Here is a 19,280-nt window from a genome sequence, read left to right on the forward strand (position 1 = left end):
CCCCCTCCCTCCCCCATCCTCTCCCTCCCCCATCCCCTCCCTCCCCCATCCTCCCCATCCCCTCCCTCCCCATCCCCTCCCTCCCCCATCCTCTCCCTCCCCCACCCCCCCTCCCTCCCCATCCCCTCCCTCCCCCATCCTCTCCCTCCCCCCATCCCCTCCCTCCCCCATCCCCTCCCTCCCCCATCCTCTCCCTCCCCCATCCCCTCCCTCCCCCATCCTCTCCCTCCCCCATCCCCTCCTCCCCCATCCTCTCCACAACTTCCCTCTATCCCCCTCCCATCTATCCCCCATCGTGCGACCCTCCTCTTTTAGCACCAGTTCTATGTAAAGCTGTAAGGCAGTAAATGGATCAACCAGACATTCTCCATGAAGCTCTCTATAATCACTACATCTAGCTAGGCCTTCATGAACTATTCAGTGGCCAATCTGGGTTGTTTTTCAGGATTAAACGGCAACCAACACTCTTTGTTTGTTTATTGGGGAAGGCAGAGTTTAGCTAGTTGTGGTCTTTAGAAAGGAGATCATTTGATATTCATTGCAATTGTGGAGGCCTCTTGAGAGTATCTGTGTGAGTGTTGGTTTATGGTCATATCACCCTTTGATGGTCTGTCACCTTGGGGTCTGTATCAAATGGAGGATTTAAAGGCGTGACTGGGAATGGAGGCACCGCAGCTCCAAATAAGCTCCCTGCACACTAGGGATGAGTCCCAACTGGCAACCTATTCCCTATATGTGACCCACCACCTGGATTCGGTCCTATGCGTTAGAATTATATATATATATTTTTTTACATTGGATAAAAGTAGAGACTCAGAGCAAGAAGATGGTATATCATACACTGCAATGGGAAAGTAATTCTGCTTTGAAAGTTGACCCCACTTTTGAGAAAATGACCGTTGAATGTTTTGGTACACCTACTGGAGAGCTCTTCTTTGTCTACACCCATTCAGCATCGTTCACACCCTCTTAAGCCTTAGCCCCGCCCATCTCCTTAAGGATTCACAGTGTAGTAAACAACCAAAGATTTGAAGACTAACCGTAGTAGCCTGCAATAAGGGAAGATAGCCTGCAATAAGGGAAGATAGCCTGCAATAAGGGAAGATAGCCTGCAATAAGGGAAGATAGCCTGCAATAAGGGAAGATAGCCTGCAATAAGGGAAGATAGCCTGCAATAAGGGGAAGATAGCCTGCAATAAGGGAAGATAGCCTGCAATAAGGGAAGATAGCCTGCAATAAGGGAAGATAGCCTGCAATAAGGGAAGATAGCCTGCAATAAGGGAAGATAGCCTGCAATAAGGGAAGATAGCCTGCAATAAGGGAAGATAGCCTGCAATAAGGGAAGATAGCCTGCAATAAGGGAAAAACTCCAGGTAAAAATACACTTAACCTTGTCCTTGGCCTACATCCTAATCTGACTTTGGTACATGTCATGTTGTGCTTCAAATAACTGTCTCTGGTAAACACTACAGTGCATTGGGAAAGTATTCAGACCCCTTTACTTTTTCCACATTTTGTTACGTTACAGCCTTATTCTAAAATGGATCACATTGTTTTTTCCCCCCTCATCAATCTACACACAATACCCCATAATGACAAAGCAAAAACAGGTTTTTATACATTTTTGCAAATGTATAAAAAAAACACATACTGAAATATAACATTTCCATAAGTATTCAGACCCTTTACTCAGTACTTTGTTGAAGCACCTTTGGCAGAGATTACAGCCTTGAGTCTTCTTGGGTATGACGCTACAAGCTTGGCACACCTGTATTTGGGGAGTTTCTCCCATTCTTCTCTGCAGATCCTCTCAAGCTCTGTCAGGTTGGATGGGGAGCGTCACTGCACAGCTCTTTTCAGGTCTCTCCAGAGATGTTTGATCGGGTTTAAGTCCATTCTCTGGCTGGGCCACTCAATGACATTCAGCGACTTGTCCCAAAGCCACTCCTGCGTTGTCTTGGCTGTGTGCTTAGGGTCGTTGTCCTGAACCTTGGCCCCAGTCTGAGGTCCTGAGCAGGTTTTCCTGACTAGTCTCCCAGGTCCCTGCCACTGAAAGATATCACCGTAGGGATGGTGCCAGGTTTCCTCCAGACGTGACACTTCAGGCCAAAGAGTTCAATCTTGGTTTCATCAGACCAGGTAATCTTGTTTCTCATGGTCTGAGAGTCCTTTAGGTGCCTTTGGGCAAACTCCAAGCGGGCTGTCATGTGCCTTTTTACTGAGGAATGGCTTCTGTCTGGCCACTCTACCATAAATGCGTGATCGGTGGAGTGCTGCAGAGATGGTTGTCCTTCTGGAAGGTTCTCCCATCTCCACAGAGGAACTCTGGAGCTCTTGCAAAGTGACCATTGGGTTCTTCGTCACCTCCCTGACCAAGGCCCTTCTCCCCCGATTGCTCAGTTTGGCCGGGCGGCCAGCTCTAGGAAGAATCTTGGCGGTTCCAAACTTCTTCCATTCGAAACTCATCTCCCGGCATGTCCAGCCCATCCATTCTCAGCCAATAATCATGGCTAGCGGGAAGGTTCCTGTCTTTTTTTTGTGTGGCTAAACCAACTAGGCTCGTAATTTAACAATTTTATTTGTATTTACAAGTTTGTTATTTAGGCACATAAAAGTCCATGTTCCAGAATTTTTTTTTTAAACGTTCAAATGACTCTCCTGTGAAGTAGTGACGTACGACACACGCCTAGCTTCCTGAAACGTGTCCCCAAATAGTGCACTACTTTTGACCATGGCCTATAGGGCTGTAGTAAAAAGTAGTGTGCTATATAGGGAATAGGGTGCCATTTGGGACAGGGCCTAGCTCTGGGTACCTCCATCACGGTCGGAACAACACGGGTCATAAAACAGAGTGGACTCCGGAGTCTGGATTCGGTCCTGGTGCTGCTGCTCACTCACACGGAGCTGGAGACGACGGGTATTCTGAGCCTGCTTTTGGTCTTCATGATCACTTAGCTATGGGCCTGGTAGCCTGCTGTTTGCTAAGAGCCGGTTTTTCGGCTGCATTGAGTCAGACCTGTCATTCTGTAGCATGGGTTATTTTCACTTTTATTTACTGTGTACGGTCGATACTGCTTTCCCTCTCTCTCTCTCTCTCTCTCTCTCTCCATCTCTCCTCCCCCCCCTTCTTATTTACTGTGTACAATAGATATAGCACATTTGATTGACATCCCACCCCTTGGTTCTCCCACCTCCTCCAGTCATGCCTAGGTTCACAGAGCAGGTTGAGGCAGCGGTAGAGGCTCTGAGTGCAAACCCCACCCTCCCCGTCGATGAGAACGAGTTCATCGACGCCTCCCGTCTGGTCTACGACGGAGTCCGCGACATCCGCAAGGCCGTGCTCATGATCAGGGTGAGTGCACACTAGACTCTACATAGTGCACACTAGACTCTACATAGTGCACACTAGACTCTACATAGTGCACACTAGACTCTACATAGTGCACACTAGACTCTACATAGTGCACACTAGACTCTACATAGTGCACTGTTTATGGGCCTGAACTCTCCTTTACTGCCCTGTTGGCTTGATCATGTGAGTCTACACACTACATCCACCATGCACTGTTTCATGAGCCTCTCCTTCACTTAAATGTCTTTGCGCCTCCAGTAAATTTTACGACTTACAGTTAGTGAGTGCATACATTGGTAGAAGGATTACTTTATCCTATCCCAGGAATTCTTTAAAGAGGTGGGGTTTCAAATGTCTCCGGAAGGTGGTGAGTGACTCCGCTGTCCTGGCGTCGTGAGGGACCTTGTCAGGGGGTTTAACGTTTTGTCATGGGAGTGCAACATTTTTCGTTTAGATATCTGTACCCCTTTCTCTCCTCGTTAATCCGACAGCATTGTTAGTCTTCTTCTCTCTGGTGCCTCTTCTCCTCCCAACTGCAATGATCTGTAGCGCCTCCTACTGGAGCGGTGATCCGACTACAGCTAGCCATTTGGCATAGCGACGTCTAGCTCTAACATCGCTCACCCTTTCATTCAATTAAGCAGGTCCCAGACCATGTTTTATAGCCTTAACGTTTATTATCCTGGTAGAGTATGGCGTTAATTTAGATTAACACAAACCTTTAGGACGAAGCGCTGTCTGAAAGCCCGTGTGTGTGTGTGTGTGTGTGTGTGTGTGTGCAAGCCTGTTTAGTGAACTAGGCTGTGAGTGTGAACTGATGCTCTCTGCATCATGTTTTTAATTTCATGAGTGTGAGAGGTGGGAGGGGTCTACTAAGCGAACATATGGAATTGTTATAAGATGGTCATACCGAGGATCATTTTAGCTTTTTGATTTAGAATTCTAGTATTAATAAATGATTTGATGAAATTGGCCTTACTGCAATATTAGCCCATAGAAACCCATTGAATAACAGATTCACACATGGAAAAACGGTCCCAAAAAGTTATCAAAAGGAAGTTTGTTCTGAAGTGTCTGTCCTATATCTGAGAGATCAGAAAGATCAGGAAACTATTTCTATTTTATTTAGGCACTTCCATATGTACTTCCATTTCTTTTTTTAACCTGGTACCGGGTTACGTTCAGACTAGTCTTGTGAGGCTTGTGGGCGTCCTAGAGCAAAACAACCGACGTGAGACACGTTAGTGTGTGTCCCAAACGATTTGGACGCTAACAGACGTTTTCGTGAAAATACCGATTTTTTTGGGATGTCTCATGGTTTGGCAAACAGATGCGGAAGGTCGCCATTGGCGGATGTGGTGGATTGAGACGCAACCCATGCAAAAACGGATATCTCTAGCTTAAACGGACGGATTGTGACTGGGATTTTTTTGTTATGCTAATTGGATTTTTGCGAGCTGTTTGCATTATAATAAGGAATTGCTTTAAGATGGTGGTGTTTTCATTAGTATAATTAAGTTGGAGTCAGCAGGACAGAGGGAGAGAGAGAGAGCACTACATTCAGTGTTCTCTGCCCTGCTCCACTCTTGGTATCCTGATTGGTTAAGCCGTTATCGCAGGGGCCTGCGGTGCTGGTTAGGGCTGTTGTGGTGACCGTATTATCACCACACCGACAGTCATTCATTATGACCTCCAGTAAAATTCCACATGACCATTGATTCACGGTAATCTGTTATGCACTCAGGACATGCGTTGGTCGTACCTTAACATCCATCAGGTCCTAATGGCCTGGGACTCAGGGCTATATTGTGCCTCTAACCACTCTGACATCAATGTAAATGCAATCTAAAATCACATCAAACACTTATCATCAAACAGTATCATGCTTTTAAAACTCACCTCACCGTGATGATCAATTTGAAGAGAGAAGTTCATAAGCAGGTTGAAACTGAGTGTTAAACATGGTACTTGTGGATCTTGTTTCAAAGCCAAACACAGCAAAATGGACAGCGCTTTCTAAGGTGATGATTAATTCATAACACCCGTACGCATATTAGAGATTATGCATGGGCTTATGATCCCAGGCCCTTCCTAAAAAAAACTGAATTAAATTGATGATTGTGCTCTTACACAATACCTAGTCTAACACACATTATGCATGGCAGAAAAACACAAAACAAAACTGATTGAAGATGTCTTTGGTATGTCATTGGTCTAGCCTACACTCCACAATTAAACACATTTGAATAATCTCCTTTGAGCGTGGACTGTATTATTATGCATACTGGATGGACTGGTTACCTCATGCTACGCTGCTACAAAATGTCTATCCATGAGTCTGGGAGAGAACGTATAACCCAAGTCGATGCTGTTGGTTCATTGATTGTGCAGGGTGGCATACAGTTAGCTTACAATTAGTGAATTTGTATATGATTTTGAATAGCCTAGTAATAGATTATTTAATATTTTCATGCGTTTCCATCTCCTCTCGCTCCTTTATCCCTTTCTCAAGCGCGCAGATGGGCTGTCAACAGTTAAGTGAAATATGTTTCGTTGCGAAAACATGTTACAATCGATGTTCTAGAACAGATTTCACTTGGTTTCCCAAATTAAGCGCTGAGTAGCTGCAGGAACAGGGTTGGAGAGCCCATGGTATACAGAGTACTGGGTAGCTGGAGGAACAGGGTTGGAGAGCCCATGGCATACAGAGTACTGGGTAGCTGGAGGAACAGGGTTGGAGAGCCCATGGTATACAGAGTACTGGGTAGCTGGGGGAACAGGGTTGGAGAGCCCATGGTATACAGAGTACTGGGTAGCTGGGGGAACAGGGTTGGAGAGCCCATGGCATACAGAGTACTGGGTAGCTGGAGGAACAGGGTTGGAGAGCCCATGGTATACAGAGTACTGGGTAGCTGGAGGAACAGGGTTGGAGAGCCCATGGCATACAGAGTACTGGGTAGTTGCAGGAACAGGGTTGGAGAGCCCATGGCATACAGAGTACTGGGTAGCTGGAGGAACAGGGTTGGAGAGCCCATGGCATACAGAGTACTGGGTAGCTGGAGGAACAGGGTTGGAGAGCCCATGGCATACAGAGTACTGGGTAGCTGGAGGAACAGGGTTGGAGAGCCCATGGCATACAGAGTACTGGGTAGCTGGAGGAACAGGGTTGGAGAGCCCATGGCATACAGAGTACTGGGTAGCTGGAGGAACAGGGTTGGAGAGCCCATTTCATACAGAGTACTGGGTAGCTGGAGGAACAGGGTTGGAGAGCCCATGGCATACATAGTACTGGGTAGCTGGAGGAACAGGGTTGGAGAGCCCATGGCATACAGAGTACTGGGTAGCTGGAGGAACAGGGTTGGAGAGCCCATTTCATACAGAGTTTGGGCAGAATATCACCTGTCGCGCAGCGAGAGCATGCTCCTCAAACAGTGGTTGATGTGTGAAGTGAAATAAGTGTTATATTTCTTTCTCAGCTGCTCATACTAAGCACAGCTCCGCTATAAAACCGAAGTAGCCTGTCCAGCATCATTGAGAAACGGACTGACGGGTAAGCACCCAGCCTCCATTTGCTGTTCGAGTGCTTATACGGTTGACGTCTTTTATTTTTTATTTTTTTCCTGCCTCTGTTCCTTCCCATTTGATAATGGGCCATTCTAAATCTAAGCTAATTTGACATATTAGTAAAAACAAGATTAAATTGAGAATTGATGGGTGAAAATATGATCACTTGATGAGAGAACAGCTGTGCAGCCCGAGGCAAGGAACAGAGCGCAAGCTTTTTTTTTCTTCTCCAGACTTTCTCAAATCATCAATAGACTATAGTCGCATCATGCAGCCCATATGTTTAGATTTTTAACACATTCTAAGGTTTTTATAATTTACAACTAAAGTTGCCAAATAACTCTAAATCAACCGTACAGGACCTGTTTAAATCAACCGTACAGGACCTGTTTCAAATGATCATTTTATACACTCAACATCCAGAATGGGAAAAATATCCTTTCTATTTTATTCAGCTAAGTTCAATTATATTCTTCTTACTATAAAATCATATAATATAAAATAATAGCAGGGACTTATAAGCGTATCTTGTCTGCTAAATGAACAAGCCTACAGCCTATGGCATGGAGCATAGCCAGGTAACATACAGTAGGCCAACTCGTATTCTGTTCTTCTGAAATACATTTTCTTCGTATCATAATGTTTCTTTAGACCTGACTAAAATAAATTGATTCATTGTGATGGTGTATATTAAATTGATTTATTTACTTTGTTAATGTAGATGTTCCAAAGGTGTGCATCAGCTGCTTGTATGCAGCTTGTATCCCCTGTAGTTCAGTTGGTAGAGCATGGCGCTTGCAACGCCAGGGTTGTGGGTTCGTTTCCCACGGGGGGGCCAGTATGAAAATGTATGCACTCACTTAACTGTAAGTCGCTTTGGATAAGAGTGTCTGCTAAATGACTAAAATGTAAATGTCGATGTATGCGTGAAGCCCTGGAGTTGCTAAACTTGTTTGTTAATTAACGTTCAATTACCGTGAGACCGGCAGTCTTTTGCATGACAATAACCGGCTGACAAAATGTCATGACCGCCACAACCATGTGTTTAGCTACCTGGTTGTGTGTGTTGGTTTATGTCTAGTGCTAGGATTGATGAGAAGCCTAGTTACTAGTCTACATCTGGTTCAGTCGACCCATCGGACCCCCCCGTGTTGCTGTAGACGGCTCTGATCAGACCTGAGGGTTAGTCAGCGCCACAGGGTCCTCTGGGATTAGACTGGAGCAGAAACACACACGAAGCAGGGTTTCCTCTGGGATTAGACTGGAGCAGAAACACACACGAAGCAGGGTTTCCTCTGGGATTAGACTGGAGCAGAAACACATGAAGCAGGGTTTCCTCTGGGATTAGACTGGAGCAGAAACATACACGAAGCAGGGTTTCCTCTGGGATTAGACTGGAGCAGAAACACACGAAGCAGGGTTTCCTCTGGGATTAGACTGGAGCAGAAACACGAAGCAGGGTTTCCTCTGGGATTAGACTGGAGCAGAAACACGAAGCAGGGTTTCCTCTGGGATTAGACTGGAGCAGAAACACACGAAGCAGGGTTTCCTCTGGGATTAGACTGGAGCAGAAACACACACGAAGCAGGGTTTCCTCTGGGATTAGACTGGAGCAGAAACACACACGAAGCAGGGTTTCCTCTGGGATTAGACTGGAGCAGAAACACACACGAAGCAGGGTTTCCTCTGGGATTAGACTGGAGCAGAAACACACGAAGCAGGGTTTCCTCTGGGATTAGACTGGAGCAGAAACACACGAAGCAGGGTTTCCTCTGGGATTAGACTGGAGCAGAAACACACGAAGCAGGGTTTCCTCTGGGATTAGACTGGAGCAGAAACACACACGAAGCAGGGTTTCCTCTGGGATTAGACTGGAGCAGAAACACACACGAAGCAGGGTTTCCTCTGGGATTAGACTGGAGCAGAAACACGAAGCAGGGTTTCCTCTGGGATCAGACTGGAGCAGAAACACGAAGCAGTGTTTCCTCTGGGATTAGACTGGAGCAGAAACACACACGAAGCAGGGTTTCCTCTGGGATCAGACTGGAGCAGAAACACGAAGCAGGGTTTCCTCTGGGATTAGACTGGAGCAGAAACACACACGAAGCAGGGTTTCCTCTGGGATTAGACTGGAGCAGAAACACACACGAAGCAGGGTTTCCTCTGGGATTAGACTGGAGCAGAAACACACACGAAGCAGGGTTTCCTCTGGGATCAGACTGGAGCAGAAACACGAAGCAGGGTTTCCTCTGGGATTAGACTGGAGCAGAAACACGAAGCAGGGTTTCCTCTGGGATTAGACTGGAGCAGAAACACGAAGCAGGGTTTCCTCTGGGATTAGACTGGAGCAGAAACACGAAGCAGGGTTTCCTCTGGGATTGGAAGTCCAAACAATGTAAAACAACAGTTCTCCCAAGCATTAATAAAACAATTGGTCCCAGATTAAATTCATTTCCAATAATAATAATTATAATGTTTTTATTAATGCTTGGGAGAATCGAAAATTCCCAATACAATGAATTTAGCTATATTGATTTTGTTTTTATGTTTGAGCAAATTAACACAACCTTAGCCATGGAGAAATATGTAGAATTGCTGCAAATGTTCTTTCTAAAACTGCACGTTTTCTCTCCGAATGTGGGGGAATTGTAGAATTGCAGGAAATTGGCTTAAAAATGAATAAAATCCTCTACACCGCCAAGATGGGGCCAACTGTGCCCATTGTGCCCTGCCACGCCCACCACCGAAGCCCCTTTTTTGATCCAGAAAAAAGTCTGCAACCACACCACTCTGCTGCACTCTGACCTGGACTTGGTTTAGATTGGTCTTAATAACAAATACACTGTTACAGATGTACCAGGACAAAGGTTGAAGCCTAGTCCCATAGAACATGGAAGACCACGTTTAGACAAACTGAACTCTGTCACTCTTTGAAACAGCAGTTCAAGAGGGCATAAACGAACGCACCCAAGCCCAGGCAGTGGGTTTTACTCCTCAATGTGAACAGATCGTTTTGCGGGTCTGGGGTTATTTTAAGATGGACAGGCTTTTACCTATGGAAGTGGAGCTACCCCCCGGGCAGCTCCAGCCCATGTCGGTCGTAGCCCGCAGCATAATGTCCCTTCCCTGGGGTGTCTGACGGGACGACAGGCCCCCTCCTTGACCACCCACTGGGTATAAGATGTCACTGGACTGGTAGAGGGGGAGGAAGACGGATTAGAGAGGGAGGAAGAGGGGTTCAGAGAGAGCAGTTACAGTAGGTAGAAGGAGCGAGAGGAGCAGTCGGGGTTAACTGTAGCCCGAGGCCGGTTCTGAAAGCAGCGCAGGGTAAAAATAGAATCTCACATCTCCTTGTATGTCATCTACTGGTCCACTGTCAGGAGGTGGATTCAACCGTCAAAAAGAGGATGAAGGTTCTCATTGGTTGACCGTCACTGTCAATCAACGTAGGTGTCTAGTCTGTTTACCTATCCCGCTAGTGTGGAGGAGGACATTTAATATAAACACTTACAAGATGAGGTTTAGACTTTTAACCCCTCTTGGGATTAAACAACTAGGACATGCCTGTAATATCTGTGTGTGGTAGTCCTCCTACAGAGAGGGCTGAAGTCACAGAGAGATGGACACACACACACAACACACACACAAACACACAACACACACACACACAAACACACAACACACACACACACAACAAACACACAACACACACACACACAAACACACAACACACACACACAACAAACACACAACACACAACACACACACAAACACACACACAAACACACAACAAACACACAACACAAACACACACACACAAACACAACACACACACACAACACACACACACAAACACACACACACACACACACACACACACGCAAACACAACACACACACAAACACACAACACACAAACACACAACACACAAACACACAACACACACACAACACAAACACACAACACAAACACAAACACACAACACACACAACACACACACACAAACACACACACAACACACACACAAACACACAACACACACACACACACACAAACACACAACACACACACACAACACACAAACACACAACACACACTCTCTCCTCTCTAGTGAACAAGCATCTCTATATATTCCATGGTGAGTGAGATGGTGTGTCACGGTGAGACCTTGATATTCCATGGTGAGTGAGATGGTGTGTCACGGTGAGACCTTGTGATATTGTTAGACCATGAGGGATCTGAATCCATTACCAACGGAATATATAGAGACAGACGGATAAGGAATATATAGAGACAGACGGATAAGGGATATATAGAGACAGACGGATAAGGGATATATAGAGACAGACGGATAAGGGATATATGTAGACAGTTGGATAAGGGATATATGTAGACAGTTGGATAAGGGATATATAGAGACAGACGGATAAGGGATATATAGAGACAGACGGATAAGGGATATATAGAGACAGACGGATAAGGGATATATGTAGACAGTTGGATAAGGGATATATAGAGACAGACGGATAAGGGATATATAGAGACAGACGGATAAGGGATATATAGAGACAGACGGATAAGGGATATATAGAGACAGACGGATAAGGGATATATAGAGACAGACGGATAAGGGATATATAGAGACAGACGGATAAGGGATATATAGAGACAGACGGATAAGGGATATATAGAGACAGACGGATAAGGGATATATAGAGACAGACGGATAAGGGATATATAGAGACAGACGGATAAGGGATATATAGAGACAGACGGATAAGGGATATATGTAGACAGACGGATAAGGGATATATAGAGACAGACAGATAAGGGATATATGTAGACAGACGGATAAGGGATATATAGAGACAGACGGATAAGGGATATATGTAGACAGTTGGATAAGGGATATATAGAGACAGACGGATAAGGGATATATGTAGACAGTTGGATAAGGGATATATAGAGACAGACGGATAAGGGATATATGTAGACAGTTGGATAAGGGATATATGGAGACAGACGGATAAGGGATATATAGAGACAGACGGATAAGGGATATATAGAGACAGACGGATAAGGGATATATGTAGACAGTTGGATAAGGGATATATGGAGACAGTTGGATAAGGGATATATGGAGACAGACGGATAAGGGATATATAGAGACAGACGGATAAGGGATATATAGAGACAGACGGATAAGGGATATATGTAGACAGTTGGATAAGGGATATATAGAGACAGACGGATAAGGGATATATAGAGACAGACGGATAAGGGATATATAGAGACAGACGGATAAGGGATATATAGAGACAGACGGATAAGGGATATATAGAGACAGACGGATAAGGGATATATAGAGACAGACGGATAAGGGATATATAGAGACAGACGGATAAGGGATATATAGAGACAGACGGATAAGGGATATATAGAGACAGACGGATAAGGGATATATAGAGACAGACGGATAAGGGATATATAGAGACAGACAGATAAGGGATATATAGAGACAGACGGATAAGGGATATATAGAGACAGACGGATAAGGGATATATAGAGACAGACGGATAAGGGATATATAGAGACAGACGGATAAGGGATATATAGAGACAGACGGATAAGGGATATATAGAGACAGACGGATAAGGGATATATGTAGACAGTTGGATAAGGGATATATAGAGACAGACGGATAAGGGATATATGTAGACAGTTGGATAAGGGATATATAGAGACAGACGGATAAGGGATATATGTAGACAGTTGGATAAGGGATATATGGAGACAGACGGATAAGGGATATATAGAGACAGACGGATAAGGGATATATAGAGACAGACGGATAAGGGATATATGTAGACAGTTGGATAAGGGATATATGGAGACAGACGGATAAGGGATATATAGAGACAGACGGATAAGGGATATATAGAGAGACGGATAAGGGATATATGTAGACAGTTGGATAAGGGATATATAGAGACAGACGGATAAGGGATATATAGAGACAGACGGATAAGGGATATATAGAGACAGACGGATAAGGGATATATAGAGACAGACGGATAAGGGATATATAGAGACAGACGGATAAGGGATATATAGAGACAGACGGATAAGGGATATATAGAGACAGACGGATAAGGGATATATAGAGACAGACGGATAAGGGATATATAGAGACAGACGGATAAGGGATATATAGAGACAGACGGATAAGGGATATATAGAGACAGACGGATAAGGGATATATAGAGACAGACGGATAAGGGATATATAGAGACAGACGGATAAGGGATATATAGAGACAGACGGATAAGGGATATATAGAGACAGACGGATAAGGGATATATAGAGACAGACGGATAAGGGATATATGGAGACAGACGGATAAGGGATATATAGAGACAGACGGATAAGGGATATATAGAGACAGACGGATAAGGGATATATAGAGACAGACGGATAAAGGGATATATAGAGACAGACGGATAAGGGATATATAGAGACAGACGGATAAGGGATATATAGAGACAGACGGATAAGGGATATATAGAGACAGACGGATAAGGGATATATAGAGACAGACGGATAAGCATGAAGGGAGTTGCAGCACAGGAGAGAATGTATCCTTATCTCTCTCCCCCTCCCTTCTCTCTTCTCTCTCCCCCTCCCTTCTCTCTTCTCTCTCCCCCTCCCTTCTCTCTTCTCTCTCCCCCTCCCTTCTCTCTTCTCTCTCCCCCTCCCTTCTCTCTTCTCTCTCCCCTCCCTTCTCTCTTCTCTCTCCCCTCCCTCTCTTCTCTTCTCCCCTCCCTTCTCTCTTCTCTCTCCCCCTCTTCTCTCTCCTCTTCTATCTCTCCTTCTCTCTCCTTCTCCCTCCTCTTCTCCCTCCTCTTCTCTCCCTCCTCTTCTCTCCCTCCTCTTCTCTCTCTCCTTCTCTCTCTTCTTCTCCCTCTCTCTTCTCTCTCCTTCTCTCTCCTCTTCTCTTCTCCCTCCCTCTCTCTCTCCTATTTTCTCTTCTCTTCTCTCTCCTCTTCTCTCTTCTCTCTCTCCTCTTCTCTCTCCTTCTCTCTTCTCTTCTCTCTCCTTCTCTCTCTTCTCTCTCTCCTCTTCTCTCTCCTTCTCTCTCCTCTTCTCTCATATCACAACCACCAAATGGATTGTATTTTCTGTCAGTCAAGCGAGGCCTTGCTAACTTCATGTCAGCCATACTAACACAGGGATGGGAGGAGATGTATGTTACATGTTTGGCATTCAGGTCAGGGCTGTGGACAAGGAAAAAGGGTTGGAGGATTACAATCAATATTATAAGTATGCCACTTAGTAGATGCTTTTACCCAAGGGACTTGAAGCCCAAATCAAATGAAAAATGTTTTTGGTGCGCGTGAACACGCTGGAATTAGAATGCACAGGAGTGAATGAGAGAAAACAGACAGACCGTGACTGTCAACGGCGTTACAGCGCGTCAAATTAGAAATAAATTATATTTTACTTGCGTCTGTGGAGCAATGCTGGTAAAATAAGCTGATGAATTGCGTGGGTTATTTGTAGAAGAGGAATTCTTATGATCTTCCCTATTGCCAAGTAGACTAAAGATATAGTTAAAAATGTATTGGGCTGGAAGCTAAGGTCTATCAGTCAAATAGGATACATGTTTGAAAACAATGGCTGCCTACCTATGTTTATTTCGATCATAGGCACATAGGCAGGCTACGGCTGGGGAAACAAGGAACTCCGATTTGAAGAGAGATTTCTATTATGTAGACGAACAAGACTAGCTAAATTATTTATAAACCACTCGGGTGTACTAGCTACAACTCTCGTTCGTGAGATAAAACATAACTGTTTGGCGCAGGCAGGTACGGTGGCTCCCAAGGGACGTATAAGGTGAGTCAAAAGGAACAACACAACAATAACAATAATTCTCAAGGGCTGCGAAGCGAACACAACAAAACTGTTTACTATGGATTCTCGTGAATTGACACTACTCTCGCACGTACAGTTTTTTCCACTGAGTGAAGACACTTTAGTACGTGTTATGTGATCTCTGAGGGAATTGAACCCTTGACCTTGCTAGTCTCACCAACCGAGCCTCACAGACAGGATACCACCATACAGACGGTTGTCTGCAGTGTTCTTCACTAGAAACCTCTACCCCTCCTCCCCCTCCTCTAGTGATGCCAGGGCCAGGTGATGGTCTGATTTGAAGCATTTTACTCCCGATACGTTTCATCCTAGCTTCATTTTCCCTCTCAAAATGCACAGACAGGACACCTTTATTTCACCTTTATTTAACCAGGTAAGCCAGTTGAGAACAAGTTCTCATTTACAACTGCGACCTGGCCAAGATAAAGCAAAGCAGTTGCGATTAAAAACAACAACAACACAGAGTTACATATGGGGTAAACAAAACATAAAGTCATAAATACAACAGAAAATATATATACAGTGTGTGCAAATGTAGTAAGTTATGGAGGTAAGGCAATAAATAGGCCATAGTGCAAAATAATTACAATTTAGTATTAACACTTGAATGATAGATGTGCAAGAGATGATGTGCAAATAGAGATACTGGGGTGCAAAAGAGCAAAATAAATAACAATATGGGGATGAGGTAGTTGGGTGGGCTAATTACAGATGGGCTGTGTACAGGTGCAGTGATCGGTAAGGTGCTCTGACAACTGATGCTTAAAGATAGTGAGGGAGATAAGAGTCTCCAGCTTCAGAGATTTTTGCAGTTCGTTCCAGTCATTAGCAGCAGAGAACTGGAAGGAATGGCGGCCAAAGGAGGTGTTGGCTTTGGGGATGACCAGTGAGATATACCTGCTGGAGCGCAGACTACGGGTGGGTGTTGCTATGGTGACCAATGAGCTAAGATAAGGCAGGGATTTGGGGCTTTGGTGACAAAACGGATGGCACTGTGATAGACTACATCCAATTTGCTGAGTAGAGTGTTGGAGGCTATTTTGTAAATGACATCGCCGAAGTCAAGGATCGGTAGGATAGTCAGTTTTACGAGGGCATGTTTGGCAGCATGAGTGAAGGAGGCTTTGTTGCGAAATAGGAAGCCGATTCTAGATCTAACTTTTGATTGGAGATGCTTAATGTGAGTCTAGAAGGAGAGTTTACAGTCTAACCAGTGAGATAGTGTTTGCAGGCTGCTGGTGAGGAGGGGAAGAAGATATCTCTCTGTGGCGGCTGTAGCTGGTGCTCTAACACACTTTCTTTCTCATTTGGTTTTCCTTTTCCTCCTTATTCCAACCCCCCCTCCCTCTCTCCTTTCCTCCCCTGTAGACTCCTGAAGAGCTGGATGACTCTGACTTTGAGACGGAGGACTTTGATGTTCGCAGCAGGACCAGCGTGCAGACAGAAGATGACCAGCTTATCGCAGGCCAGAGTGCCAGGGTGAGTCCACACACACACACCTCTCTTCCTCCACCCCGTCTACAAGCCCTCTCAGTGGGTAATACACCTCGTTCACACCAGGGCTCCCTTGACCCCCTCACAGATAGTCTGGCCTTTCCATTCAGACAGGCATGGTTATCCAGACTCCCCCTCTCACACACTGCCAGGTCAGATCTGACAACAGGCCAGGGGGCATAGGGAGTAAACAGGACTGGCCTCCCATTCAGATAATGTTCTCATCTTTTTCCTGTTGTAATGGTGCCGGAGTATCACTAACTATTTTGTTAGTTTTTTCGCGTTGTTTGTAACTTATTTTTTTAAAAACTTATTGTGCATATATTGTTGCTGCTACCGTATCTTTATCACCGAAAATAACTTCTGGACATGAGAACAGCGATTACTCACCTCGAACTAGACAAATATTTTTTTTTGAATGAGTCCAATGCGAAGGATATACTGTTTTCTCTGGAACGGGCCCAAATCCCCGTCATTTGCGTGAAGAAAAGACAGAGAAAAAGGGGGTGGAGGTCGGGCTGCCTTCTGAGAATTCGTAGGCGAGTGAGTAAACTTCCACTACCATCCATTCTATTGGCCAACGTGCAATCATTGGAAAACAAAATGGATGATCTACGATCAAGAATATCCTACCAACGGGACATTTAAAACTATAATATCTTATGTTTCACCGAGTCGTGGCTGAACGACGACACAGATAATATAGAGCTGACGGGATTCTCCATACATCGGCAGGACAGAGGGGCAGGGGGGTGTCTATTTATTAATAACAGCTGGTGCGCGATGTCTAATATTAAAGAAGTCTCGAGGTTTTGCTCACCTGGGGTAGAGTATCTCATGATAAGCTGTAGACCCACTATTTACCAAGAGAGTTCTCATCTATATTATTCGTAGCTGTCTATCTACCACCACAAACCGATGCTGGCACTAAGACCGCACTCAATGAACTGTGTAAGGCCATAAGCAAACAAGAAAATGCTCACCCAGAAGCGGCGCTCCTAGTGGCCAGGGACTTTAATTCAGGGAAACTTACATTTGTTTTACCTAATTTCTACCAGCATGTCACATGTGCAACCAGAGAAAGAAAAAAAAAAACTCTAGACCACCTTTACTCCACACACAGAGACGCATACAAAGCTCTCCCTCGCCCTCCATTTGGCAAATCGGACCATAATTCTATCCTCCTGATTCTGATTCCTGCTTACAAGCAAAAACTAAAGCAGGAAGTACCAGTGACTCGCTCAATACTGAAGTGGTCAGATGACGCGGATGCTACGTTACAGGACTGTTTTGCTAGCGCAGACTGGAATATGTTCCGGGATTCATCCAATGGCATTGAGGAGTACACCACATCAGTCACTGGCTTCATCAATAAGTGCATCGATGACGTCGTTCCCACAGTGACCGTACGTACATATCCCAACCAGAAGCCATGGATTACAGGCAACATCCGCATCTACAAAGGGAAACCCAGCCGCGAGCTGGCCAGTGACGCGAGCCTACCAGACGAGCTAAATGCCTTTTTTATGCTCGCTTCGAGGCAAGCAACACTGAAGCATGCATGAGCGCACCAGCTGTTCCGGACGACTGTGTGATCACGCTCTCGGTAGCCGATGTGAACAAGACCTTTAAAGAGGTCAACATTCACAAGGCCGTGGGGCCAGACGGATTACCAGGACGTGTACTCAGAGCATGCGAGGACCAACTGGCAAGTGTCTTCACTGACATTTTCAACCTCTCCCTGACCGAGTCTGGAATACCTACATGTTTCAAGCAGTTCACCATAGTCACTGTGCCCAAGGTAGCGAAGGTAAGCTGCCTAAATGATTAGTAGCCATGAAGTGCTTTGAAAGGCTGGTCATGGCTTACATCAACAGCATCATCCCGGATACCCTAGACCCACTCCAATTCGCATACCGCCCCAACAGATCCACAGATGACGCAATCTCAATCGCACTCCACACTGCCCTTTCCCACCTGGACAAAAATAACACCTATGTGAGAATGCTGTTCATTAACTACAGCTCAGCATTCAACACCATAGTGCCCTCAAAGCTCATCACTAAGCTAAGGACTCTGGGACTAAACACTTCCCTCTGCAACTGGATCCTTGACTTCCTGACGGGCCGCCCCCAGGTGGTAAGGGTAGGCAACAACACATCCGCCACGCTGATCCTCAACACTGGTGCCCCTCAGTGGTGCGTGCTTAGTCCCCTCCTGTACTCCCTGTTCACCCACGACTGCGTGGACAAACATGACTCCAACACCATCATTAAGTTTGCTGACAACACATCAGTGGTAGGCCTGATCATCGGCAACGATGAGACAGCCTATAGGGAGGAGGTCAGAGGCCTGGCAGCGTGGTGCCAGGATAACAACCTCTCCCTCAATGTGAGCAAGACAAAGGAGCTGATTGTGGACTACAGGAAAAGACGGGCCGAACAGGCCCCCATTAACATCGACGGGGCTGTAGTAGAGCGGGTCGAGAGTTTCCAGTTCCTTGGTGTCCACATCACCAACGAACTATCATGGTCCAAACACACCAAGACAGTCGTGAAGGGGGCACGACAACACCTTTTCCACCTCAGGAGACTGAAAAGATTTGGCATGGGTCCCCAGATCCTCAAAAAGTTATACAGCTGCACCATCGAGAGCATCCTGACCGGTTGCATCACCGCCTGGTTTTGCAACTGCTCGGCATCCGACCGTAAGGCACTACAGAGGGTAGTGCGTACGGCCCAGCACATCACTGTGGCCAAGCTTCCTGCCATCCAAGACCTATATACTAGGCGGTGTCAGAGGAAAGACAAAATAATTGTCAAAGACTCCAGTCACCCTAGTCATAGACTTTTCTCTCTGCTACCGCATGGCAAGCGGTACCGAAGCACCAAGTCTAGGACCAAAAGGCTCCTTAACAGCTTCTACCCCCAAGCCA

The 19,280-nt window shown here is 45.5% G+C and overlaps 1 protein-coding gene across 3 annotated transcripts in view; it reads left to right on the top strand.

The window, feature by feature from the left end:
• LOC121587436 (catenin alpha-1) overlaps nt 1–19,280 on the top strand; it is a 215,167-nt gene that overhangs the window by 148,968 nt on the left and 46,919 nt on the right. For all 3 annotated transcript variants that reach the window (XM_041904344.2, XM_041904326.2, XM_041904336.2), the window contains exons 14-15: nt 3,201–3,352; nt 16,220–16,330. In XM_041904344.2, coding sequence (XP_041760278.2) covers nt 3,201–3,352; nt 16,220–16,330 — 263 coding nt within the window. The remainder of the gene's footprint in view (nt 1–3,200; nt 3,353–16,219; nt 16,331–19,280) is intronic.

The sequence above is a fragment of the Coregonus clupeaformis genome, chromosome 2 (assembly GCF_020615455.1).
Source record: "Coregonus clupeaformis isolate EN_2021a chromosome 2, ASM2061545v1, whole genome shotgun sequence".
Taxonomy (NCBI): Eukaryota; Metazoa; Chordata; class Actinopteri; order Salmoniformes; family Salmonidae; genus Coregonus; species Coregonus clupeaformis.